The sequence below is a fragment of the Staurois parvus genome, unplaced genomic scaffold (assembly GCF_062004578.1).
Source record: "Staurois parvus isolate SC_StPar_1 unplaced genomic scaffold, SC_StPar_1.0 ptg000064l, whole genome shotgun sequence".
Classification (NCBI taxonomy): Eukaryota; Metazoa; Chordata; class Amphibia; order Anura; family Ranidae; genus Staurois; species Staurois parvus.
In genome coordinates this window covers 5153588-5181458 of record NW_028317860.1, presented here as the reverse complement: position 1 = coordinate 5181458, position 27871 = coordinate 5153588, and the positions used below count along the sequence as shown (strand labels likewise).

The 27871-nt window shown below is 41.5% G+C and overlaps 1 protein-coding gene across 2 annotated transcripts in view; it reads right to left on the bottom strand.

Moving 5' to 3' along the window:
- The window catches only part of CNMD (chondromodulin), a 159876-nt gene that overhangs the window by 43791 nt on the left and 88214 nt on the right, over positions 1 to 27871 (bottom strand). For both annotated transcript variants that reach the window (XM_089668799.1, XM_089668798.1), the window contains exons 5-6: positions 27389 to 27542; positions 24562 to 24752 (exon numbers count right to left, since the gene is read on the bottom strand). In XM_089668799.1, the coding sequence (XP_089524925.1) occupies positions 24562 to 24752; positions 27389 to 27542 (345 nt within the window). The remainder of the gene's footprint in view (positions 1 to 24561; positions 24753 to 27388; positions 27543 to 27871) is intronic.

Sequence of the window (27871 nt, the reverse complement as noted above, 5' to 3'; positions counted from 1 at the left end):
TCAACTGGACAAGTTGGAGAGGAGGCATTATAATATCATAATCTTCACCTAATCCAATCAGAGAACACCTTGTATGCATGGAAATAACAAATTCTGTGAATGGTGGCAGTGTTGACATATCACACCCCTGTGGCCAGTGTGCATAGGGTAATCTGCTATGCACAGGACCCAAAAGATCATGGTCAACACTCTAGCTGACTACTACAGCAATGGTCAGCTTTCTCTCAGGTATGACATTTTGAGCCACGCTGGAACAATGTTACTATGCAATACAAATCAAACCTGGAATTCAGATTTAATTTTGAATATTTTTGTGCACACTGCCTGTGACCGGTCCATGTATTGGGACTGACATGTGGCCGCCAGAATGTTAATACCACCAATTATGTCATGTGATCAACTAACTAATGTTCCAATGCTCTAGAGGAGGCTGTATTCTATCTTCTTAACCCCTTCCCATCCTTAGACATTTTACAAACCAGCCTCGGGTTGAAATGGTTATACCAGGATTGTGAGTGCAGCTACAGTCATGATCCTGGTATTGTTCTTTTCAGCTGACAATTTTCTTTTTGGTAGAAGTGATCTAAGCAGCTATACACTCACTGGATCACATTCAAGGTGGTGAAAGTGGATCCCACTCCTCCTTCCACCACCTTTACCAGGCTCTCCTGTTCCATTGGGGGGCCCAGTAAGGATGCGACCGGCGGCATCAGCTTCCCCGGACACAATGAGAGGAACTGATGTTGATCCTCCCATTGTATGACATCAAAAACTGGAAGCAACAAGGATTTTGTCACTTCTGGTTTTGGTTTCATGTAAACAAGCTGTTAGCAGCTTGTGAAAACATCTGATCAAAATGATCTCAGTTTGATGAGATGCTTTGGAGGCAAGAGGAGAGATATGGGGTCTTATGAGACCCCCAGATCTCTCCATAGAAAGGATCTGCCATGGGTTATGCTATCAAAAGGGATGTTGTTCGTCCCTTGTTATAGTAATAAAGTTTATTTTAAAAAATTAAAGGTACAGTGTAAAAAAAAATTAATAAAATACAAAACATCCCCCCCATGCTCGTGCGCAAATGTGAACATGCATATGTAAATGGTGTTCACACCACACATGTGAGGTATCACTGTGAATGTCAGAGCAAGAGTAATAATTCTAGTACCATACCTTCTATGAAACTCTAAATTGGTAACCAGTAAAGGCTTCTAAAGTGTTGCCTATGGAGATTTTTAGGTACTGCAGTTTGGAGCCATTCCACAGGCATATGCAATTTTAAAGCATGACATGTTAGGTTTCTATTTACTTGGCATAACATGACTTTTTATGTTTTACCAAAAAATGTGGGTATTCTATTGTGTTTGTGTTCACTAAATTTCATTAAAGTGTATTTGTTTCTGAATATGTGTTTGATAAACTTCTGCGCAAATATTATGCAACATAAAACATTGCAACAATAACCATTTTATTCTCCAGACTCTGCTTAAAATATATAATTTTGGGGGGTTCTAAGTGTATTTTTTCCTGAAAATGTGCCTTTGATAAACCCCTGCGCAAATATTGTGCAACATAAAAGGTTGCATTAACAACCATTTTATTCTCTAGGGTCTCTGCTTAAAAAAATTATATCATATATATATATATATATACAGTGGGGCAAAAAAGTATTTAGTCAACCACCAATTGTGCAAGTTCTCCCACTTAAAAAGATGAGAGAGGCCTGTAATTGGCATCATAGGTAGACTTCAACTATGAGAGACAAAATGAGAAAACAAATCCAGACAATCACATTGGCTGATTTGGAAAGAATTTATTTGCAAATTATGGTGGAAAATAAGTATTTGGTCACCTACAAACAAGCAAGATTTCTGGCTCTCACAGACCTGTACCTTCTTCTTTAAGAGGCTCCTCTGTCCTGCACTCATTACCTGTATCAATGGCACCTGTTTGAACTTGTTATCAGTATAAAAGACACCTGTCCACAACCTCAAACAGTCACACTCCAAACTCCACTATGGTGAAGACCAAAGAGCTGTCGAAGGACACCAGAAACAAAATTGTAGACCTGCACCAGGCTGGGAAGACTGAATCCGCAATAGGCAAGCAGCTTGGTGTTAACAAATCAACTGTGGGAGCAATAATTAGAAAATGGAAGACATACAAGACCACTGATAATCTCCCTCGATCTGGGGCTCCACGCAAGATCTCACGCCATGGGGTCAAAATGATCACAAGAACGGTGAGCAAAAATCCCAGGACCACACTGGGGGACCTAGTGAATGACCTGCAGAGAGCTGGGACCAACGTAACAAAGGCTACCATCAGTAACACACTACGCCGCCAGGGACTCAGATCCTGCAGTGCCAGACGTGTCCCCCTGCTTAAGCCAGTACATGTCCGGGCCCGTCTGAAGTTTGCTAGAAAGCATTTGGATGATCCAGAAGAGGACTGGGAGAATGTCATATGGTCAGATGAAACCAAAATAGAACTGTTTGGTAGAAACACAACTCGTCGTGTTTGGAGGAGAGAGAATGCTGAGTTGCATCTGTGAAGCATGGGGGTGGCAACATCATGCTTTGGGGCTGTTTCTCTGCAAAGGCACCAGGGCGACTGATCCATGTACAGGACAGAATGAATGGGGCCATGTATCATGAGATTTTGAGTGCAAACCTCCTTCCATCAGCAAGGGCATTGAAGATGAAATGTGGCTGGGTCTTCCAACATGACAATGATCCCAAACATACCTCACGGGCAATGAAGGAGTGGCTTCGTAAGAAGCATTTCAAGGTCCTGGAGTGGCCTAGCCAGTCTCCAGATCTCAACCCCATAGAAAACCTTTGGAGGGAGTTGAAAGTCCGTGTTGCCCAGCGACAGCCCCAAAACATCACTGCTCTAGAGGAGATCTGCATGGAGGAATGGGCCAACATACCAGCAACAGTGTGTGCCAACCTTGTGAAGACTTACAGGAAACGTTTGACCTCTGTCATTGCCAACAAAGGATATATAACAAAGAATTGAGATGAACTTTTGATATTGACCAAATACTTATTTTCCACCATAATTTGCAAATAAATTCTTTCCAAATCAGCCAATGTGATTGTCTGGATTTTTTTTCTCATTTTGTCTCTCATAGTTGAGGTCTACCTATGATGCCAATTACAGGCCTCTCTCTTCTTTTTAAGTGGGAGAACTTGCACAATTGGTGGTTGACTAAATACTTTTTTGCCCCATTGTATATATATATATATATATATATATATATATATATATAAAATATGTTTGGGGTTCTAAGTGTATTTTTCCCTGAAAATTTGCCTTTTTAAAACCTTGGAAAAATATTGCACAACATAAAAAAAATGCAACGACGACAACAACAACCATTTTTATTCTGGAGGGTCTCTGCTTAAAATAAATATACTGTATATATAATGTTTGGGGGTTCTAAGTAGTTTTCTAGCATAAAATGCCACCAGCTATGGTTTTCTTGCTGAATTTAGCCACATACAAAATATAACAACCAACAATTAAAACAACATCACAGTTTAGTGCTGCTTCCCTTAAGCTTTGGCACTGCCCCACAAGTACCATTATGGTAATTGTATCCAGGTTTGTGTTACTAATTGTCTATATTTTATCTTCCAAAGACTTTTTGCCTAGCTTCATATTATTCTTTCTCTAAACACTCATATTGACATTCATGAAGTGTTAAGAGCTCTACTGCTAAACAATACTTCAGGGTGTGTTGGATAGTGAGCCCTCCTGCTGGGCGCTGTCCTTCCTCCCATCCACTCCTATCTCATTACAGTGTCTTGCATATGGGAGGAACCACAGCGCCCACTGTCTGACACACCTGGAAGTGTCGTTTAGTGGCGAAGTCGAACCCCTTCAAGAAAGCAAAGATTTGTAAAACCAAATAAAACTTTATTATGAAAAGAAAGAAAGAAAAAAAAAAAGAAAGCAAAGATTTGGATAAATGTTCACAGACAGGTGAGTACAACGCTTATTTTATAAGCTGCCTCAATTTATTTTTCTCATAGCGACACAACCACTTCTAATTATTCATATGCAGGTGGGTTTATAGAACAATAGCCACAGTACCTATACAAATGTAAGCAGAAAATCTGAACGAACATGACATGAGTACTAGGTGTTGTAATTGCAAATTAAAACAGTTCCATGACTGGGGAAAAAGAGACTGAATTTGACAAGTCGACCTATATGAGATGATTGTCTCAGTTATTGTGTCTGCATTGCTGGGAATAACACAAGGCACTTTGGTGAAATCATCTAACTAAGCTCTCAGCTTGAGTGAAACGAGGCACAGAGCATTACACAGCGGTGCACAAAAATAACACCGACAGAGGCAGCACATGGGAAAACAAAGGAAACCAGCAAGGGACAGAGTGGCAGAGTAGAGGCAAGAGGGACTGCACTAATGTAGTCATCATCACATGTGTGAGGAAGAAAGCTTCCACACAATGCGAACATCTCACAAAAACACTGCTGTTTAATATAACCAATAAACTCTACAAAGAAAACTCTGTTTAATTGAGCACACCGGTTATATGTTTTGAGTAGATAAGCACATTGTTTAAATGCTCGGTTCTATTAAAGATGACCTTTAAGTTACCTTACTAGCCTGCATGAATGAATTGTTAACATTTGGCAATAAGGAGTAACAGTATAATTTAAAAGAATTCTCCTTTTGTCATTAAAAAGCAGTGCTTGAGTTCCAATTAAGTGACTTTGCCTAGGCTGATGCCATTGGTCTTCTGCAAGCAGGAGAAAGCATTTCCTAAGTCTTTTTTTTACCCCAGTAATCAGACTCAGTCAGCAAGTCACAAGTGTCACAGAAAGGTGGATTTACATGACCGTGGCATCTGTGAGCCAACATCTTGATCTGTGGTGGTCAACTTGAAAATTATAGATGGCTTTCTCTAGCCAGGCAGCCCATTCATGCACCTCTATTCCAGAAAATTTGGGTTCTGTTGAATATGTTGCAACCTGCACGCCGGGCACCAGTGATCTACATGGTGACCCTGGATGATGTCTGGACAAAGATGGAGATATACTTCTGATAAGAAAAGCCAAGGCGTTTTCTAGAGGAGTACTGCACTATCTGTGAAAGGTAATGTACTATATATTTGTGTCACGCTTTCATGTTGCTTACTGTGTACTTACAGTGATAATAAAGGCAGAAAAATAAAAAATTAACAAACATGTTACACTTTCCCGGTCTGAGCAGCCCCAATCTTTACACAGAGCAGAACTCTTCTCAGGTACCCTGCCAGCCCTCCTGGCCCCTCCCTCCTGCCTAGTGCCCCCATAGCAAGCAGCTTGCTATGGGGGTACCCAAGCCACTGCTCTGTGTTTTCAATCACACACAGAGTGTGACTCGACCCCACCCCCACTCTCTCCTCATTGGCTCACTGGCTATGATTGACAGTAGTGGGAGCCAATGGATTCTGCTGCTGTCTCAGCCAATGAGGAGGGAGCTTCCCTGGAGAGCAGCTGCTCTCGTGCATATGGATTAGGTACGTATTGGAGGGGTTCTGCTCACAGAAGGTTTTTACGTAACATTTGAAAATACATATGTGCTCCCAGCACATATGTCCGTGTCTCACGGAAAGGCTCCGATCTCCCCTTGCTATCGGGACCTTTTCCAATCATGTGACAGCCGTGCCAACGAATCGCGGCGGTCAAATGATCCTAAAAACCCCGCCCGGCCTCCCGACTTCTGAAACCTCTTAAAGGGCTGGGAGGCGCGGGCGCAAAGGGGTTGAAGAGCTTCAGTCTGAGAATAATTAGAAATCAGCAGATCCATATATTGTGGGTGCTGACTTTTAATAAAAGAGCACTCACCTGTCCAGGAATCCAGCACCATCCTCACCCGGCCCAGTTATTCAAGGGTCTGCAGGTCCCTTGCATGTGTACTCTGGGAAGCTGGCTGTGATTCCTTGCAGCTTTACATCCGGCTTCCCACTGCACATGTGCAAGTAACCCTGTAAAAAAAATGCTTACCTGTCCTGCTGCCCGAGCCACCTATATTTCCTCTCTTAATTAGCTTGATTAGCAAAATATCTCCTAAATCTGACAGTTCTTAGAGTTAGGATACCTGGTCCCCTTTACATGCTCTTTACTCATCAATACATTCTTAAAGGTACAATTGTACCTTTTGGTTGTTAAGCAATCCCCCCCAACCCGAGTGCAACCCACCTGCTCAAACCCTTAACTTCTTCCTGGATCCAATGTTCTTTGCTATAAACTCTCTGTTTTTAACGCTAACTGTTAGTCAGGACCAAATTGGTTGTTTTACAGGCTGGCTGGTAAGTGTTGCTGGGAAATTCTTTGTTTGCGATGTGCATTGCCCTTCCATGTGCACCTTACTGCTAAGGCTGTTTACAGGTTGGGACAGTTGCCATTTTTTGTGGAGTTGGTTAACTGGGGCAGGGACGCACTGGATGCCTTTGCTGTCATTTTGGTATAGCTGGGTGCCACGTACAGCCCTGTACCTTTAAGGAGGGATGGGCTCCTCCAGGCATACGCGCCCTTAAACTATCCATTGATATATGTGCTCCTACTATGAAGATTTTGGAAATTTTAGAGTTACTGTAGGTCCCCAGTATACAGAGGACCCTTGACACGGGACTGTGGCTTATGCATGTATTTGCAAATGTGTGCAAACAAAACCCTCTGTTTTTAACACAAACTGTTAGACAGGGCCAAATTGGCTGTTTTGCAGGCTGGCTGGTAAGTGTTACTGAGAAATCTTTTCTTTGTCTTTGCTATATGGCCCTGCCCTGCAAAGCATAGTCTTTACAGTGCCAATGTCTTGTTGTGTGTGAGTACCATGGTCCTGTTGATTCCAAAGAGTAAGCTGTCCTCCCAGGGGCCTCCAGCAATCAAACAGAGTACAGCTTACCCATAGTAATGAATGAGGTCCCAGCACGTGCGAACACTAAGGGAAGATTGCTGGATTTAAGAAGTAAAGCAAGCCATAGATGCACAGGTTGCAGGGAAGAAAATCACGTGATTCCCCAATCAGTAGAGTCAGTGTTGATCAGAGAATCCCTCCCACAGTGCTATTGTGATCTGTAATCGCATATAAAAAAATCCAACAGGCTGGTTGTACTGAAGTTGTATGATGGATCGCCTTCAGTACAACCAGCCTGCCCATCAAGTATTTGAGCTGCTTGATTTCACTTGGAAGAAATTTGGCAGTTGATTAAAGGTTAGTTGAAAATATGTACAGTTATCCTTTAAATGCATTTTTTAAATTGCAGACAGTGTAAGCGCTTTATTTTTAACTTGTTAGTCATCTCTAGCAGTCCCTGCACATCAGCTTCACTGAGGGAGTAGCAACACAAAGAGCCAATCGTTTTAGCTGCAGTGGAAGGAGCATGCCCAGTTGTATAGCGGGCACATTGTTGCAGGCAGTACAGACATACAGGACAATATAAATCACTCACAGACTTCATGTTTACATACAGTACATCCAGAAAGTATCCAGAAACTTTTGCCACATTTTGTTATGTTACAGCCTTATTCCAAAATTAATCATTTTTTTTCCCTCAACATTCTACAAACAATACCCCATAATGACAATGTGAATGAAGTTAGTTTTGAAATCTTTGCAATTTATTAAAAATAAAAAACAAAAAAAAACCACATGTACATAAGTATTCACAGCCTTTGCTCAATACTTTGTTGAAGCACCTTTAGCACCAATTACAGCCTCTAGTCATTTTGAGTATGATGCTACAAGCTTGGCACACCTATTTTTGGGCAATTTCTCCAAATCTTCTTTGCAGTACCTCTCAAGCCCCATCAGGTTGGATGGGGAGCGTTGGTGCACAACCATTCTCAGATCGAGTTCAAGTCTGGGCTCTGGCTGGGCCACTCCAGGACATTCACAAAGTTGGCCCATAGCCACTCCTTTGTTATGTGGGCTGTGTGCTTAGGGTCGGTAACCTGTTGAAAGATGAACCGTCGCCCCAGTCTAAGGTCTAGAGCACTCTGGAACAGGTTTTCATCAAGGATGTCTCTGTACATTGCTGCACTCATCTTTCCTTCGATCCTGACTAGACTCCCAGTTCCTGCTACTGCAAACATCCCCACAGCATGATGCTACCACACCATGATTCACTGTAGGGATGGTATTGGCCAGGTGGTGAGCGGTGCCTGGTTTCCTCCAGACATGAGGCTTGGCATTCAGGCCAAAGAGTTCAATCTTTGTTTCATCAGACCAGAGAGGTTTGTTTCTCATGGTCTGAGAGTCCCTCAGGTGCCTTTTGGCAAACTCCTGGTGGGTTGCCATTTGCCACTCTACTATACAGGCCTGATTGGTGGAGTGCTGCAGAGATGGTTGTTCTTCTGGAAGGTTCTCCTCTCTCCACAGAGAAACTCTGGAGCTCTTTCAGAGTGACCATCGGGTGCTTGGTTACCTCCCTGGCTAAGGCCCTTCTGCCTCGATCGCTCATTTTGGCCGGGTGGCCCGCTCTAAGAAGATTTGATGGACTCCTAAATACTATCACTATATTGATGATATTTTCATCATATGGACAGAAGGTGAAGAAAACCTAAAACAATTTTACTCATTAATCAACACTTTTCATCCATCAATCAAACTAAAAATGGAATACTCAAACACACACGTCAACTTCCTAGACACCACAGTATACATCAGGGATGATACGCTTCACACCTCAATATACAGGAAACCCACCGACAGATGCAACTACCTGCACAGTTCTAGCTTCCACCCCCAACACAAAAAACGTGCCATCATACACAGTCAGGCTATTAGATACCACCGAATATGTTCTGACCCAAGAGACAGAGATAAACATCTCGGGACACTAGCAGACGCCTTCCATAAGAAAGGTTGCAAGGACAAAACTATCAACACCAGCATAAACACAGCCTTGAGAACACGAAGGGAAAACCTACTTCAGTACAAAGAGAAAAAAACAAACAACCGTGTACCTCTACTAACCACATACAACCCAGCACTAGAAGGGATAAGAAAAATAATCACAGATTTACAACCCATCATAACAGAGGATGGAACTCTGAAAGAAATATTCCAGCAACCCCCAATACTGGCCTTCAGATAACCCCCCAACCTCAGAAATAAACTAATCAGTAGGAAACTTCCTTCTGATTATGATGTCACAAATAATGGAAGCAAACCCTGCAATAAAAACGCTGCAAACTGTGCAACCAAATCAATCCATCAAAAAGTGTCAGACACTCAAAAGGGATCTTCAATATTTCCGGATCATACAGCTACACCTCCAGTAATGTTGTGTACCTTATCCAGTGCAGAAAATGTAGCAAAGAATCTTATGTTGGCGAAACAGGACAGAAGTTGCAAACACGGATGAATTTGCACAGACATACCATCAAGGAACATAAAGAAGATGACCTCTGCACACCTGTAGGACACCATTTCACACAACCAGGCCACACAATGGGAGTCCTCAATATTTTAGTTCTTAAAAGAAATTTCAAATCCATCCAGGAAAGAAAAACTTTTTAACTAAGAATGATAATTCTATTTGACACAAGAGATAACGGCCTTAATTTGGACATGGGATTCCTCACTCATTATCCAACAGTTTTATAACTATTAGCTGAAGCTTGACTCCCTCTGTGTGAGTGTAGTATCCCCCCCTCCCCCCTCGCTTTGGCTGTATCTTATCTCTAGCCTCACTTTTTTTTTTTTTTCTCTTCATCTCTTCTAACATTTTAATGAAACTTTGTGATTTGTATAGTACTGCTTGTACTTTGAAGAAGGGGACATACCCTGAAAGCTTGTCCTCAAAATTGTATGTTAGTGCAAATAAAAAAAGTATCACGGACAGTACTCAATTGTTTCTGACGCAAATGCACTAATACGGCTACAATCACCTCAAACAAAATGGACTCCTAAAGAAACTCTTGACCTCCCCCTTCCGAAAATAGGAAATGATGTGTCAACTGCGAGCTACAAAGTACTGATAGGGAGCAGAGGTAATACTCTGCTGAAGCCCCACTTTTGGATGAATAGTTTTGGTGTACTTTCTGCGTTGTCTCCTGAAGACCAAAGTTAGCATGCTTGACTGGATGCACTGCTTGGACTGTGACCCTCAGATAAGGAACCATTGGCTGTATCAATGACAGAAGTGTACACCAAAATTCACTGAGATAAAAAAAAAGGCCTTCCTCTGGGTAAACCCTCAACCCCCTTCTGTTACAAATTTAGCTTTTATAAAGACATATATAACATCTTTTCAAGAAAAGTTGTGCTACATTGGAAATTTTCTTTTACCCTTTTGTGGAGTCAAAAATCTATTATCAATACCAGACACAACAATCCCATCAATGGAAAGATATGGATTGCAAAACTGTGTGTGACAACAGATCCTGGTAACAAAGAAAGTCTGTATAGCTTAGCTTCTAGACTTTTATATAACTTCCAGTTCTTTTATATTTCACAATCGACTGCAAACAATTTCATAACCAATCTTGGCTGATTGACAGACAATCAGAACTCACCTGTCCAGCCTGACCCAAACACTGCACTAGAAAGACAAATGCTTCTATTTAGCTGTCAGTGTCACACAGCTTTCTTTTTTTTGGGTAAAATAAACTTTACTTTTAAGAAGTCTGTTGTACCATAAAGTGCAGTGTCAGTATTCTCTCCTGGCTTGCACTTGTGGCTAGATTTTAAGGAATGATTGGAAGAACAATACTTTATTGAAAGGCCTGACAAGAACTCCTGCAGGGAACGAATACTGATGAAATCTTGAAATGTGAGCTTGCTTTAAATACTCAAATGACATTGATCAGAAAACCAAGCCAGCGCAATATTGATTTTCCACAAGGCATATCTAGTTTACATTTCTCCAGATTGTACTGTAAAGTGAATGTCTTTTTTTTTTTCTAGCTTTCTAGCAAAAAAAAAAAAAAAAAGCCAACTTTAAACTCCCTTTAACGTACATTAGATTACTACAGCATTTTTTTGAGAAAAGAAAAGGAAAAGTAGTGTGTACGCATCAAAGAATTCACAATTTAAATTACTGTTTTTCAGAACATTGTACACCTTGAATAGCAGAAAATGCATAGCAATCTTTAGAAAAGAACTGTTATGGAAATTGCTTACTACGTGGGCTTCATGTAAAGTGCTGTTTGCAGAAGAGAAGTTTATAGTGGTACTATCAGTAGTACAAGAACTTAAGAAGGAGTAGTCTATCATCTAAATGTTTAACTCTTTTTACTGCCAATGCTCCATGTTTGTATTAAAGAACAAAGAGCTGTTTTTTATTCTTCATGAATTTGGATAAAATGTCTTTTTGCCACTGCAGCTGGTGTATAATAATTTTGTACTGTGTGAAGTATAAATGACAAAACTCTATTATTGTGATTATTATTTATCACCTGCTTTTTGTAAATTAAGATTACATTGGTCTTCTTCTGCCACTTTGAATATTTGCAGCTGGTCTACTTTTTGGGGGGTTTACTAAAGGAGCCCTGGTTAAATATATGCAGAATGTGCTTATTTATTATTACTTGGCTTTGCATTTTAAACATTTTTGGTAGATGCTAGACCTTGAAACCAACTGACAGTTTCTTGTATCTCTAGAGGAGTCTATGGGTGAGGGATCTCAGAGTGAGTCACTGGGTCTGTGGTTTGGCGTTATTACTCTCATTGTTGGATTTTCAATTAATTTTATACTATGTAGGATACAACATGTTTTTGAAGATGCCAAGGTAGAAGTGAAGATCGAAAACTCAATGGAAGGATAGGGGCAATATCATAAATTATGGCAAGCGGATCTCACTGTTGGAATATTCAAGATGTATAAGAAGCCAAGGGCTGACTCAGTAGGCCAGGCTCTGTCTAGTAATAAGATATCACTTTGGGTATTCTGTCGCTTTAAACATGAAGAAACATAATAAATGTAGTTTACAGTATTTAGACCCTCTCTGTATCCAGGGGCGCTCTTACAGTGATGATCTAGTTCACTAGGAATGTATGTATCAGTAGGCCACACTTGTTTGTGTGACTCACACAAAACCTTCTCTCAGTTGCACCTTTTCCGAGACAACAAATGGTCTATTAAAGCTCATAAACAAAGTTTTGCTATAGAAAAGTCTTCTGTCACAATGGATCCCCTGTGATACCAGGTGTATACTTAGGCTGATGGCAAAGCATGGGATCTAATGAGTGTCTAGTCTTCAGAGGGAACCCTTGCAAAGAGGTTTAGGCTAAGCTACACGTTCTCCCTGGATGTGCCTCTTGGATTTACCCACTTGAAAACTAGCAAACTGTTTGGGAACAGCAAAATCCAAAATCAGGCAGAAGTCAGGGCAAGGTCAAGATAGGTGCTGTTGTATAGGTAATAGCTCAAGGTAGGTGGCAGACAGACAGGTAAGAGAAACAAAGTGCAAGCTGAAGTTGTTACCAGGGCAGCAAGCAGAAATACATATGGCTTTACATATTTGGATACATAGGGGCCATGCTGTGAATGACAGGTGTCTTTACTTGGGTACTTACACAACACCCTAGCAGAATTTTAAGATGGCACACCTGGTAAGGTAGAATCATGGGGAAATGGCTGGATCCTCTCAAATAAACTCTTATCAACTCGGCCTGTTCTTTGGACACTGTAGATAAAGCATCACAATGCACCTTCATCAGTGTCTGCCTTTATTAGGTATGGGCATGATTTCTGCAAAACTACTGACTTTGCCTACATATTTCAAAATGTAGCTCAAATTTCTCTATATAGACTGCTAAGCAAAAATTGTGTGAAAATAATCACTGAATGGATAAAACTGGAATAAGGCAGGATGTATTTGAAAATTTGTCTATGGAGCAAGAAAGAAGAAAGGCTGCACTGATACAAATTTGAACCAGAACAGTGGCCTGGCATGATGTCAAGCAGCAATATGCCAATTTCCTTTAAAACAGCAGGTTATTCCAGTAGACAATGCAATATTGCTCTGTGAGAGCTTATTTTTATTTTAATATACATTTTAACATACATTTGTAATAAAAATTATATTTTTATATGTATATGTTTTCCATACACACACATATATATATATATATATATATATATATATATATATATACAGTTGCAAGAAAAAGTATGTAAACCCCTTGGGATTACGTGGAGTTTTGCATGAATTGGGCATAAAATGTGCTCTGAACGTCATCTAAGTCAAAACAATAGAAGAACACAGTCTGCTGAACATAATACTACACAAACATTAGATGTTGCCATGGTTTAATTGCACATAACGTAAACATTCACAGTGCAGGGGGGAAAAAGTATGTGAGGCCCTAGCCTAATGACTTCTCCCAGAGCTAATTGGAGCCGGGAGTGAGCCACCCTTGACTCCAATCAGTGAAATGATATTGGATGTGTTGCTGACAGCTGTCCTGACCTTAAAAAACACACACCTGTTTTGGGTTTACTGGTTTCAAGAAGCACTGTCTGATGTGAACCATGCCTCGCAGAAAAGAGCTCTCAGAAGACCTACGATCAAGAATTGTTGACTTGCATGAAGCTGGAAAGGGTTACAAAAGTATCTCCAAAAGCCTTGATGTTCATGTGTCCACGGTAAGACAGACTGTCTACAAATGGAGAAAGTTTAGCACTGTTGCTACTCTCCCTAGGCGCGGTCATCCTGTAAATATGACTGCAAGAGCACAGCGCAGAATGCTGCATGAGGTAAAGAAGAATCCCAGAGTGTCAGCTAAAGACCTACAGAAATCTCTGGCACATGCTAACATTTTTGTTGACACATCTACAATAAGGAAAACATTAAACAAGAATGGAGTACATGGGAGGACACCACGGAGGAAGCCATTGCTGTCCAAAAAGAATATTGCAGCATGTTTGAAGTTTGCAAAAGAGCACCTGGATGTTCCACAGCACTACTGGCAAAATATACTGTGGACAGATGAAACCAAGATTGAGTTATTTGGTAAGAACACAACACCATGTGTGGAGAAAAAAGGCACAGCACACCAACATCAAAACCTCATCCCCACTGTAAAACATGGCGGAGGGAGCATCATGGTTTGGGGCTGCTTTGCTGCCTCAGGGCCTGGACGGATTGTTGTCATTGATGGGAACATGAATTCCAGAGTGTATCAAGACATTTTGCAGGAAAACGTACGACCATCTGTCCGCCAACTGAAGCTCCGCAGAGGATGGGTGATGCAACAGGACAATGACCCAAAGCATACAAGTAATTCAACAAAACAATGGCTGCAACAGCACAGAATACGCCTTCTGGAGTGGCCCAGTCAGAGTCCTGACCTCAACCCGATTGAAATTCTGTGGCATGACCTTAAGGGAGCGATTCACACCAGACATCCCAAGAATATTGCTACACTGAAACAGTTTTGTGAAGAGAAGTGGTCCAAAATTACTCCAGATCGTTATGCAGCTCTGATCTGCAACTACAGGAAACGTTTGGTTGAGGTTATTGCTCCCAAAGGAGGGTCAACCAGTTATTAAGTCCAAAGGTTCACATACTTTTTCCTCCCTGAACTGTGAATGTTTACATGTTATGTGCAATTAAACCATGGCAACATCTAATGTTTGTGTAGTATTATGTTCAGCAGACTGTGTCCTTCTATTGTTGTGACTTAGATGACGTTCAGAGCAGAGCACATTTTATGCCCAATTCATGCAAAACTCTACGTAATCCCAAGGGGTTCACATACTTTTTTTTGCAACTGTATAACTAAATCTCATTTTCCTACATTTAATTTAATTAGTTGGGCTTATTTTATCCCCTCAGGATTTAGTCATTTTATTAATTTATTTTAGTTTATTATATTTATTTGGAATAATAAAGATTTAATATTCATTTTTATATATATATTTTTCTATTTATTAATATTAAATTTATGGGTATTCTCTATTGTAATTTAATGCTATGTATTGACTTATTTAATTATTCATACATAAGTCAAATTTATATTGATTGCCATCAATATATAGTCTGTAGGATTAGAAGGCGAGTGTTATCTGTCATTGGTACGAGTATCTCAGTAGCCGGTAGTTAATTAAGGTGGGTGTATATACATCAGGACAAGTCTTGAGCAGACTCAGGGAAAATGGCCGCGGTATTAGCAAGTGAGACAACAATAGTATGGTCCTATAGTGTCCGCCCTAATGGGTGGATTGACATCTGACTGCCCTATAAATAGAAGAGCAAGTCATCAGTGGAGTGCGCATACGCGGCTGGCGGGAAAGACATGTCCCGCTGAGGCTCCGTCTCCCCGTCGGGTGACAGCGCCTTGAAGCAGCGGGTCCCGGCCCGCAATATACCAGGAGGGGACCCGGTCCCCGTGGTGATCCTCCCAGGGTCCGATCCGCCCTAGGCAGCGACGGTTCCTCTGCGGTGAGTCGGAGGAATCCGACAGAGGACTCCGTCCCTGCAGCAAGCCGTCCATAGGCCCGCCCACCACTACCCTCTCACATAGAGCCAGGGGAGAGAAGAGAGAGAACAGGGGGGCTGAGATTGGAATAACAGCCCCCCCCCATATAAGCAGCACTATGGTTAAAGGGGCACCCCGGCACCAGGTCCCCCCATCCACCAAAACTATTAAGGAGGCCCTGGCAAAGGCCTCCACAAAGATGGCCACCGCCCCAGCACGTGGAAGCAAGCAGGCAGCAGGAGCATATGCAGCCCTGCAGGATCCGCATCCCAGCCATCCCTGCACGTCTGAGGGTGAGTCTGACCCTGAACCAGATGTCCATACACAAGCCCTGACGCCTGACCTTACACCCCTAGACCTGTTATCACGCTTTGAAAAAATGCTACACAAGGCTTTGAAGCAAACCTCAGACCGCATCACTGCCACACTATCTAGGGAAATCCGTGAACTGGGACAGCGCACTGCGGACCTAGAACAGAGGGTGGATGGTCTTGACGTCTCACTTCAGACACATACAGATGACCTTGATCTCCTGCGTGACGAAAACGCAACTTTTTTGACACGGCTAGAGGACTTTGAAAACCGAGCACGGCGCTCAAATCTACGTGTCCGGGGCCTTCCGGAAACGATCGTTGATGTACAATCGACAATAACAGCTCTGTTCCAAGAGCTTGCCCCAGCTATCCCAATCGATAGATTGGAATTAGACAGAGTCCACAGGGCGTTAGCATCACGACGCAACGATGGTCCGCCACGTGACATTATAGCCAAGCTTCACTTTTTCCGTACCAAGGAGCAACTTCTACAAGCTGCCCTTAACGCAGAATCTCTACAGTTCCAAGGTCATACCTACCAACTATTCCAGGATCTATGCCCTACAACCATCGCCAAACGCAGGGCTATGAAACCTCACCTACAAGTACTTCAACAACATGCAATACAATATAGGTGGAGTTTCCCTTTTGCAGTGCGATTCCAACACCAGTCCCGAGATTACACCTGCAAGACACCTGAGGACCTTATAGACACCCTGCGGACCCTGCAACTACATCTCCCAGCGACGCCTTCAGAGAGCGCCAAGCGGAGGTCCACATCCAGCTCGCCACGGAAGTCCTTCCCCACGCGTGCAACTGAAGGTCAATCCAACTTCCACAAGAGAGGGCGTTTTTCGTCTCCGGGCCTACCCTCACAAGACACCATGGACTGAACTCTGTCCCATGTTTTTTCCCCCCCTTATTTTTTATCGCACACACCATGCGATATACTCTTTTGATTGTCACTACGGTTAGCACCATTAGTATTCTCTCTCCCTCTACATGTTAAATCTTATAGATCATATTTTTGTCACCACTGCCTCTTCCCCTCGGCTTTTGACCTCTGAAATAATTCCCATTCCCTGGTCTGACCATTGCGCCGTGTTCACATCTATGGCCTCGTTGGCCTCATCCCCCGCTGAATCCTCTTGGATCATTAATGATAACCTGCTTGTAAACCCAGCTCACTGTCTAGAAATAGAAGCAGCCCTTAAAGACTACTTCTCTCTCAATCAATCACCTGATATTTCCCCTCTCTTGTTATGGGAAGCACACAAACCGGTATTGCGAGGGTTTTGCATTAGCAAAGCATCCTTCTTAAATATAACCAAAAGGCAGCAACGTCTTCTACTGGAGCAAACTTATGATCGTTCTCATCAAGCCTTCCAGACGGCTCCCACGCCTGCCAATCGTGAAATCCTGGAGCGATCTAGATTAGCCCTAGATCTTTTTCTCACAGACCAAGCGGAACTCTCACTCCGTAGATCTAGGCACAAATACTATACTAGGGCAAATAAACCCAACACTTTTCTGGCTCTTTCACTTCGCAGGCTCGACCAGCTCACTAAACCTATCAGGATACGCACCTCCTCTGGTAACCTCACTAGTAACCCAGAACACATCCTACAGACGTTCCATAAACACTTGTCACAACTTTACTCCTCTTCCACACCTTTCAACCCCACACAGGCTGATACCCTTTTAACTTCCATTTCTTTCCCGAAACTCTCAGAGTGCCAGTTAGCGGCACTTGAAAGACCCATCTCCCAAGCCGAAACCTTAGACGCTATTAAAAGTCTAAAGCTACGTAAATGCCCAGGGCCAGATGGCTTCTCAGCCACTTACTATAAAAAATTTGCTCATCTCCTTACACCTATCCTCACTAATGCTTTTAACGCTTTACTATCTGCCCAAACCTTCAACCATGAAACAGTGCAAGCGAACATTTCAATGATCCCAAAGCCGAATTCTGATGACACGCAGTGGTCCAACTATAGGCCAATCTCTCTCCTCAACATTGACATCAAACTGCTAGCAAAAGTCCTTTCTTCACGTCTTAACCTGTATATTGGCTCTTTAATTCATAATGACTAAGTGGGCTTTATCCCGACTAGACAAGCGGGAGATAACATCAGACGTGCATCCCTTTTGGCAAACTTAGCAAGATCCCGTAATATTTCTGCATATTTCCTGTCCCTAGATATCCGGAAAGCATTTGATACAGTCTCATGGCCATACCTCGATTATATTTTGCATCGGTGGGGTTTTGGCCCACATTTCTTAACCTGGATCTTCTCGCTGTATCGAGAACCTTCGGCCAGAATTAGGTATTTGGGGCACAGGTCAGCTCAGTTCCCGATCTCCAGAGGCACGAGACAGGGCTGCCCTCTGTCCCCCTTGCTCTTTGGTCTGGCTATAGAGCCCCTAGCCCTCTTAATTAGAACTAATCCGGATGTCAGGGGACTCGAAATTGGGGGCACACACCATAAGCTATGTCTCTTTGCGGATGACGTCTTGCTCTTTCTCACGTCACCGTTGACTTCTTCACCCTCCCTACTCCGGCTTCTCGAGGCGTTTGGCGCGCTTTCTGGTCTAATAATAAACCCAAATAAATCTACAGCACTCAACATTTCTCTCCCCCCTAAAGAGTTGACGCATCTGAAACAGATTTTACCATTCCCTTGGTCACAGTGTCATATCCCTTTCTTGGGAATCAAACTGACTCCTGGATTATCAGACCTTTACGCAGCTAACTATCTTCCGATGCTAAACCATCTCTCTGCCCTTATGTCCAAATGGTCTTCCCTCCCCCTCGCATGGCTAGGCAGAATAGCAGTTATCAAGATGTCAGTCCTCCCAAAAATTCTATATCTGTTTAGAGTCCTTCCAGTCCCAGTCCCCCCTCATTACCTCCGCACACTGCAGCGTCGCATCTTTTCCTATGTATGGGGCAATACTCGCCCTCGTATACCCCGCTCCACCCTATACCGCCCTAAGCTTGCTGGAGGTCTAGGCCTACCCGACATCAGCAAATATTACCAAGCAGCGCATTTAGCCCAATTACCTAAGTATCATGCAACCTTTGAAATCCCTCAATGGGTTGCGCTTGAATCAATAGAATGCGATCCCCTATCTACCGCTAACCTACTTTGGTTGAGGCCGGTAGACCGCCGCTCTATAACCAACCCCATCACTTCTCATTTTTTATCCTTATGGGATAAATTGAAAACCTGTTACCTCCTCCAATCACTACATAATCCTATGCTCTCGTTTCTACGAAACCCAGCTTTTCCCCCGGCGTGGCAGACACCCCGTTTATTCAAAGCCTGGTCCTCCGCTAATTTGCTCCGTACGCATCACTTCCTACAGAGGAATAAGTTTAAATCCTTTGCCTCGCTGCGGGAAACGCATAGCATCCCGGCCTCTGAGATATTTAGATACTTGCAGCTACAACACTTTTACGCACCATACGCTACAATAACCAATCGGCCAGACACCATGTCTCTCTTTGAACGAGCGTGTTGCAAAGACCCTCATAGACGTGGGCTTATCTCCTGCTTATACTCACTCTTCGCCGCTTCAACCACCACGTCCCCCCCTCTATATACCCATAAATGGGAAGTGGATCTAGGTAAGAAATTCAACCCGTCTGATTGGGACCACATTTGGGCCAACACAAAATCGTCTTCGCAGAACGTTGTAGCATTGGAAACGAATTATAAAGTTTTAACCCGCTGGTACTTGGTCCCAGCAAGAATCGCAAAATTTACCCCTAATTACTCGCCCAACTGTTTCAGAGGCTGTGTGGATCTGGGAACACATTACCATATATGGTGGGACTGTCCTGTAGCCCGAACCTTTTGGGATGAAATTTTTACCATGATATCTACATTTAGCACTATCACTATACAGCCAGACCCAACGACAGCCCTACTCAACCAATGCCCTTCTGGCATCTCCAACTCGCAATTTAAGCTGTTTATGCAAGTCACGACAGCGGCTAAACAGGTTATAGCAAAGTCTTGGAAATCCCCTACTCTTAGTGTCGCGGCTGTCAAAACCAGAATAACTCAAGCCATGATACACGCAAAGGTGGAAGCCACAGTTCTTGACACGATCCCTAAATTCCTGCGCATATGGAGCCCTTGGGTAGAGCATTTCCTTCCGTCTAACTTTGACGAGTCACTGCTTCTCCCTTGAGTTCAGTACTGTACGACAAGGATATGGTACATAACCCCTCGTGCATAGCGCGTAGAGGCTGTTGTGAACTTGATGAATATTCATGGAGTCATTTTTGTTGTTCTTCTTCCCCTTCCCCCCCCCTTCCGCCCCTGTCTGACCACCTCCAGAATTCCCCCTATTTCTTTAATGCACTTGGGAGACATTACCATGATTGACTGATACCATCTTGCATTCTGTCATTGATTTCTATTTACCTGTTTCAGTTAGAAATGTATAGGCGTTAATGCCTTGACCCTCATTCATTTTATTGTATCCTACTGTCACATCAATGCCTAATATGTATTAACAATGTCTCCTTGTTTGTGTCATCCCCGTTTATTGTTAATAAAATTGTTTGAACAAGAAGAGCAAGTCATCAATGGTGCTGTTCCTGAGGAAGTCACATGCCAATTGTGACGTAAGGCATAGAACGCTGTGAAGCACTTCCGGTAGACGCACTTCCGGTAGACGCCATTTTACTACACTGAAAGCCTTGCAATACACCCATAGTATGTGGGAAAACTGCTGATATGAAATCTACAAAACTGTGAGTGTTCACTTGGCGACTCTATTTTGGCATTTGATATAATAAAATAGAGTTACACTATGGAGGTCTCTTCTGCTTATTTTTTTATTGCCCTGGTTTAATGGTATGTACCTATGAGCTATACTGCGGGGACCACCATTTGAGGGGAGATCCAGAGGTGAGATTAAGTGGAACTATTGGATTCAGTTATATGTGATGCCGCATGGTGTGGAATTGGATGCTGTATAAAGCTTTGAGGCCCTTAGTGGTCGCGGTAAGGAGGTGAGGAGGCACTTTGGCCACTTATGGATATGTGTTTCACCTGAGTGTCGCACAAGCACTGAAAATAGTTGCATTTTTTGCACAATGATGGACTATATCGTTAGTTATTTCACCTAAATATTGATATTTGTTATTAACACAAGTCACTTTTAGTTAGAATAGTGTACTTCTTAATTAAATCACTATATATGTCCCCCACTGGGACTGTGAGGGATTTGTATTGCACTTTATTTGGGATCAATTTTATGTCATCACTTTATATGTTTGGTATTTATCAATCAATTGTTATTAGATATTTATAGCACTTATTAATTGGAGTGATTTTATTTATTTTATCACTTATATTACTCCTATTTTGTGTGGGGGTTCATCTGCACTATATATAGGTCCACTTGTGGGACCAGTTTTTTTGCACATTGTCACTTTGGAATGTCACTTATGTAGCACTTTGAAGCATAATTTATTTACTGTTATTTATTTATAGCGCTTCACCATTTGTATTTATAAAATTGTTTACGCCATTGGTATAGGTTAAGGTGATAGCTGCTTGTGCGTTCATATACCATATTAAGTAGTAATATATGTTAAGCGCAGGGGGAACTTAAACCTTTTTTTGAATGCAATATATATATTTATTTATTTATTTAGGGTACTTATATAGCACTGTCAATTTACGCAGTGCTTTTACATATATATTTTACATTCACATCAGTCCTTAACCCTCAAGGGGCGTACAATCTAAGGTCCCTAACTTACATTCATACATATACTAGGGCCAATTTAGACAGAGCCAATTAACTTACCATCATGGCTGGGATTCGAACCAACGACCCTAGTACTGCCAGGCGGAACTGCTAACCATTTAGCCACCGGACGGACGGACAGACGGACAGACAGACACCCTCTATACTGGAGGTATGCTGTTTATGTTTGCCTCAGCTTCTTACATTTACTCGCTGTTTGCATGATATGCAAATTAGGGGAAAATGTTAAATTTACCATGTATTCTACCAGTTTAAAGGAAAGCTCATTGCATCTGCAGTTCCTTTGCAGAAGAAAAGGTCATAACAAAAGATCCTTTCTGTTCTTGAGACACAGTAACAATGATATATATTTTTTCTTGTAAAAGGCAGTGTTGGATTGATGTGAAGATTGTAAGGGTACAAGGTAAGATGACATGCACACACATATAACGGCACTATAAAGAAGCTGGGTGCAGATGCCATCGTTGCTTGGTTATAACTTGTCTTATTATGGAATGCTGGAAGGTGTAGTTTTAAAAAGGATCAAAGTGTTGTAATATTTCTAAAGAAATACAGACAGCCGATGAAGAATTAGCAAGTCCAAAATTTGGATAAGGTTACCTGTTACTTTTGACAAAAATGTCCTTCAATGTAACTAATTGGTTCACAACACAGTAGTATGCATGTATTATTTGGCCAGGTTTGCCACTAATCATGGGGGAAAGAGACACAATGAGGAGGCAAAATAGTGGCTGGACATGTACTGAGAGCTACATAGGATGCACAGTGTAAACTGATGGGGAATGAAGGCTGAGAAGGCAGAATAAAATGCCCAGGGACAGGAGTTTGAGGAAGCACAGCATGAGCCAATAATACAGGGGAAAGTGAGAGAAAGAGAAAGCAGAATTGTCAGTCATAAATTAAAGGAATAGAGAGATTTAGTTGGATCTGATTGTGGACAGTGGATAGAGCAGGCTAAGCATGAACTGATCATGGTCCACTGGTGCAATAGCAAGAGTGGGGCTGAGAATAGTTGGTGGGCAGAAGAAAAGAAGATTATTGCTGTGGGAGCAGAGCAGTAATTGATCATGAACAGGGAGACAAGAGGCAAAAAAGAAATTGTTGCTAAGGTTTGGAGGAGAGAGAGAGTTGGAGGCTGATTGTGTCTCACTGGGAGAAGATGCACAGGTGGTACTAATCATGGGCTGGGACCATAATACATCCATAACAAGGGCTGGGAATTAATGGGAAGGGGCTGGGATTAGTACTTCTTTGGAGTTTGTCTCCACAATGACAGCCAAGGAGCAGTCAGGACATTATTCAAAGACAACATACCTTAGAAAGTATAGTGGGGAATGGGGAAGACAGAATGCCAGAACATTGGAAAACAAAGACCTGACAAGGGGCAGCCGCAAGACTTAAACCCCCCAGATGTGCAGCAAAATTCAGCCAGTTCAGCAAACTGGACATGATTGATTTATAGTTCTTTTCTTTTTTTCAGAATATTTTTTATACAATATGTAAAACCGCACTTTCTCTTACTAAACTGTTTGGGTACTGAGAAAGCGGGCGTAACCATGAAACGCGTAGACCTACATCATTTGACGCATAATACATTCAGGAAAAATTATTTATGTGCATTGTAATTTAACTTATGTAACTAATGAAATAAACATTTTGTAATTTTATATACATATATAGTAAATGTCAATTTATTTGTGAATTCCAGAGGTATATTTAAAGTCCCATTTATTATGTACCCAAATAATTTACAATTGTGAATGTAATAGTCCGTACATATTGTAATGAAACCTGCTTAATTCATCTGGAATTCCATTCAAGCATCAGGTCTGAACAAAGTTAGTTGATTCAATTTAATAACAAGAAAGAATGTTCTGACAAATTATTTTTCTGTGAACATTTGAATGAAAATCGTGTCCGCTTTAGTGTGAAAATTGCAGAGAGTTGCAAGAATAAATACTGAAGGCAGTAAGGGAATAGTTGTCAGAGAGCTGGGAGGAGCTGCCAGAAAACATGGTCTGGATTACGGGTGCTCCACTTCCTATGATAATTCAAATGGTGTGGAGGTTTGTGTGTGTCACCTGAATCTCCTTTATTTAGCCTGTATGGCTGTGTGGGGCCAGGCATATGTATGACTTCAGATTCCATTTAGAAGGGAGGCAGAAACCTTTTCTGTTCTGATGGTACTGTGCGCAAGGCACTACATTTAAGAGCTTCAGAAGGTTCCTTTTGCTTTCACTGTCACGTACAACTTCTGTACCATATTTTGTATTTTAGGATAAATATAGAATTGATAACAAAAGAATAGAGTGTGGAGAGTTGAAAAGCATGCAGAAAATGAGAAGAGAACTGGACAAGAAGCTACTACAGATGTGGTGGAGTTTGCTTGGAGAACAATGTGTGTTGGAGATGTTGACACTGAAGGTAAAGGTAAAGAATGTCTCCACCATAGTCAATATTAAGTAAACAATGTCTGTGCTGGGGGAACTGTTGGACTTCATTCAAAGAGGCGCTGAGCTCTGTATACAGTGAAAAGAATGTTGTTTTCAGCAGACAGTGTGCGTTCGGGGCCACTCACCTGTTCACTTATCTTATTAGGACAAGCGGCTATGTCTGTGCAGCCACTGCGCCCTAATGGACTTCAATGGGCTGCCTGCAAGCAGGACCTGGAGTCTACAGACACTCATAAAAACCCAGCATGTTCATGGCTTTGATGTCCATATGAACGAGGCATTAGTATTGCAGTGTGAGACTCGGGAAAAGGTTGGATCTGAGATGTGAGGTTCTTGGGCTCTCCTGCTAAATTTACACTAAGTGGCAGAATCCTCTAACAGTTATAGCTAAAATTACTATTGCTTTTTATAACAGACTGGAGGAAGAAGACTTAAATTTGAGCAGCTGATCAGACTTAGAATCACATGTGTGGGAACACTTTGTCAGCTTTGCTCTATCCAAAATATTTAAAAATGTATATCTCTAGTGCGGTTTATCACTAGGTGAACTTACATGGTATGGGTTCTCGGGGTTGAAGGGAACTTCTCTTTCAGCAGGCGGTTGTGTTTCATTGGCTGGCTTAGCTCGTCGGTTCCCCTGGCGCCTTGTGTTTACTTCCTCTGCCGCAGCTTCAAACTGGTCCAAGTTGATGTGCTGAGCTTGTCTTGCTCTTCTTCCAACATCTCTTTTACCTCTTTGACTCTCTAAAAATATGTGAAGTAAATGAGATGTTCCTCAAAAAGCACATACAGTATATTGACATCAACAATGTGTCCTCTATACTATTAGTGAGATGTGTCATGTAATTCTTAAGAACCAATTAGAGTGAATCTTTCATTGATATAAAGCCCAATTGAACTTTGTTTTAGGGCTCATTTACACTATGACCTGGATTAATGCACTGGATAAACGCAGTTCACCATTAGGTCACATAGAAAACAATTGCAGCATGTTTGTATTTTTCTGCAGCACACTGGATGGCACTGTATGTCATCGCACAGAAGCACAATGCACCATGCTGTTGTGCAGGGACATGCATGAGATGTACCCATGTAACAGGTAAAGTTTATAAAATAGATAAATAATAAAGGATTAAAAAAAAAACAAGTCAGCAGTGTGACGCACTGCTCCATACCACAGCTGACACTGACACTAGTCTGCACAGGTAAAAGGCTGTATTTTATCATGCAGGTAAGTGTGAAAGTTGCGTAAATCAGTTGCCTAAATCAGCTAAAAACATTCCAATAGTTTTCAGGTGCATCAAAACAAAAAGGTGTACAAAGTCTTACAGTTCATTTTCTTAAAGTATTACCCACTAAACCCACAACAGCAAAATCAAACTGAATGCAGTAAATGGTTGTTATAGTCACTGTGGAACTTAAAGGGTTAATCCTTTGTATTGTGTAAAATGGATGTTTAATCCTGACTTCTCTGATCCTCCGCCTTCTTCCACTGTCCCCAATCCATCTCCTGATAAAACAGAGCAAAGTGGCAATGTGCACATGCTCAGTTTGGTGTGCATAGCTAAAGAGTTTTTTGTCTTGGGAGAGTGCATGTGATGAGCACAGGGCCAATCAGCATTGCCCAAACAAAGGGTCAGGGGTCCTGCAGTCTCATAGGATATTGAGTGGAGAATGAAAACTCCCCCTACAAGCTTTAACCAGTCTTCTGCTGGACACTGAGAGAAGGCACAAGACTGCTCTAACTGCTGATGAGAAAAGGTATTTAGCAGTTTATAGTTACTAAAATAATTGCATTTCCATGTTCTGTGTACTGTGGGAGACCAGATATAGTGAATGCAGGGTTGGACCTCTGCAGAGGGACCACTGCTTTCACAGAATGAGCAAGACTCATTCTCTACAGCATGCTGGCAGGTTAAGGGCTTCTTTCTAAAGAAACAAACAATCTGTATGACTTTGTAAATTTTTCGTGCTCTTCTTAATGAGACCATGGAGAAATACTTAAGGAGCCGGGAGGACCTTTGCAGCCTGATAAATTGGCATCATAATTTAGTTATTTTTGGCATCATTATTTAATGCGTTTTTTTAAGGGGTCAAATTAATCTGGTTGGTGAAGTATTCAAACTTAAACCATGGGTGGAACCATCCAAGGTACTCCCTCTTATAGCACCATCCCTTATATGCAAAACACTAAAGGAGAGTGGAAAGGATGAATTGGGACTTTAGATGTGCCTTAAAGAGGACATATACCACATAATAGATAAAATATAAATGACTTTATATATAGTCAAAACATAGTTAAAAGCACAAAAATTAGTTGCCATATCATATTAAAGTATGACAGACATGTTTTCTGTTCCAAGATGGTGTAGTGGACCAACACGTTTTACGATATTCTCACTTCTTCAGGATCAATGTCCTTATATTGACAAGTGATATGGCTCAAAAACTACTTGATAGTAAAATAGACATCAAGGAAGGGTATCAAGATGGTATCACCATAAACCTCCAAAAATGAGATGTATACATCCAACAATCAAAGTGTCTTTAATGTCTCTACTGCCCAATGATATTCGGCTGTATGCCAACTTCAAGAGTATCGTCCACCATTAGAGTATTTTTTATACTCTAATGGTGGACAATACTCTTGAAGTTGGCATACAGCCGAATATCATTGGGCAGTAGAGACATTAAAGACACTTTGGTCGTCGGATGTATACATCTCATTTTTGGAGGTTTATTATAGCAATTAATATTCCCTCAAAAGTTAAAGCCTTTCTTGCCCACATGCTATCACATGGCCTGTAAAAATGTTGTAATCTGGTGGGTGATTTGAGTCACTGGGGTGCATGCTGGAGGTGATGAAAGGCTAACACTTTACATCGAGAGTGAAAATCTGCAGTTCTCACTTTTTTATGTGGAATATATCAAATGAATACTAATATGGCTTATGCATTTTTACACATGATGTATTGATTATTGTATATAATATGTATGATTTATATGAAATTGCACTTTTAATTTGCTTGTTTAGCTATTATTTATTATTTTGAGTTTTTTTGGTTTGGGGATCATGTATTTATGTTATTGATTTATGGTAAGCACTGTAGCTACGTCACTTTTTATTAATATCCAGTTAGCATAGTTATACAGTTGCTACTGGGTAGGAGGGTTAGATAAAAAAAAAGTGAGTGCAGAATTTTTGTTGTTTTTACATTTTATTGTTCATGCCATGAACAATAACACACAATACATTAGTTTTAATTTTCCAGATATTTTCAATTTCCTTGTTAAAAAGTGTTGATGCTGATTTTTACCATAAGCAGCACTTTTGGGTAAACCCTTTTAAACTCTCCACTTTCTATTTATAGAAAACCCACCTTTGGGATATGTAGGTCGAAGCCAGAAGATGGGAAGATCGGCACACAGTTCCAGGATCTTTGAACTCAGGAAGCTGTTATCCTTCACGGGCTGGTCTGCAGCCACCCAGATAAGAGAATTCTCATCAAACTTGGCCGGCATGACCTCATCTTCCTGGCACGATAGAAAGACAAGCAAACTATAACACACAATGTTCTGAAATGTTTACATCCCACTTAGATTTTCTTATTAATGTTTGGTGTTAGCGTTTGTGTACTTAAATTAGTATTTTGTATAATGAGGACTCTAAGGCCCACATTTATCAAAGGCAGCAAAGAGATTTTATTCCTTATCTTCCACTTATGCTAATGGGAATTAAACTAAAGCATAGCACCATTTGCTGAAAGTAGGTCTTGGTGTTTTATCTGTAAATTAAAACTAGCATACTTTAAAATGACATATGAGTTAGGAGAATATAGGCCAAATGAGTCTCGTCTCTCATA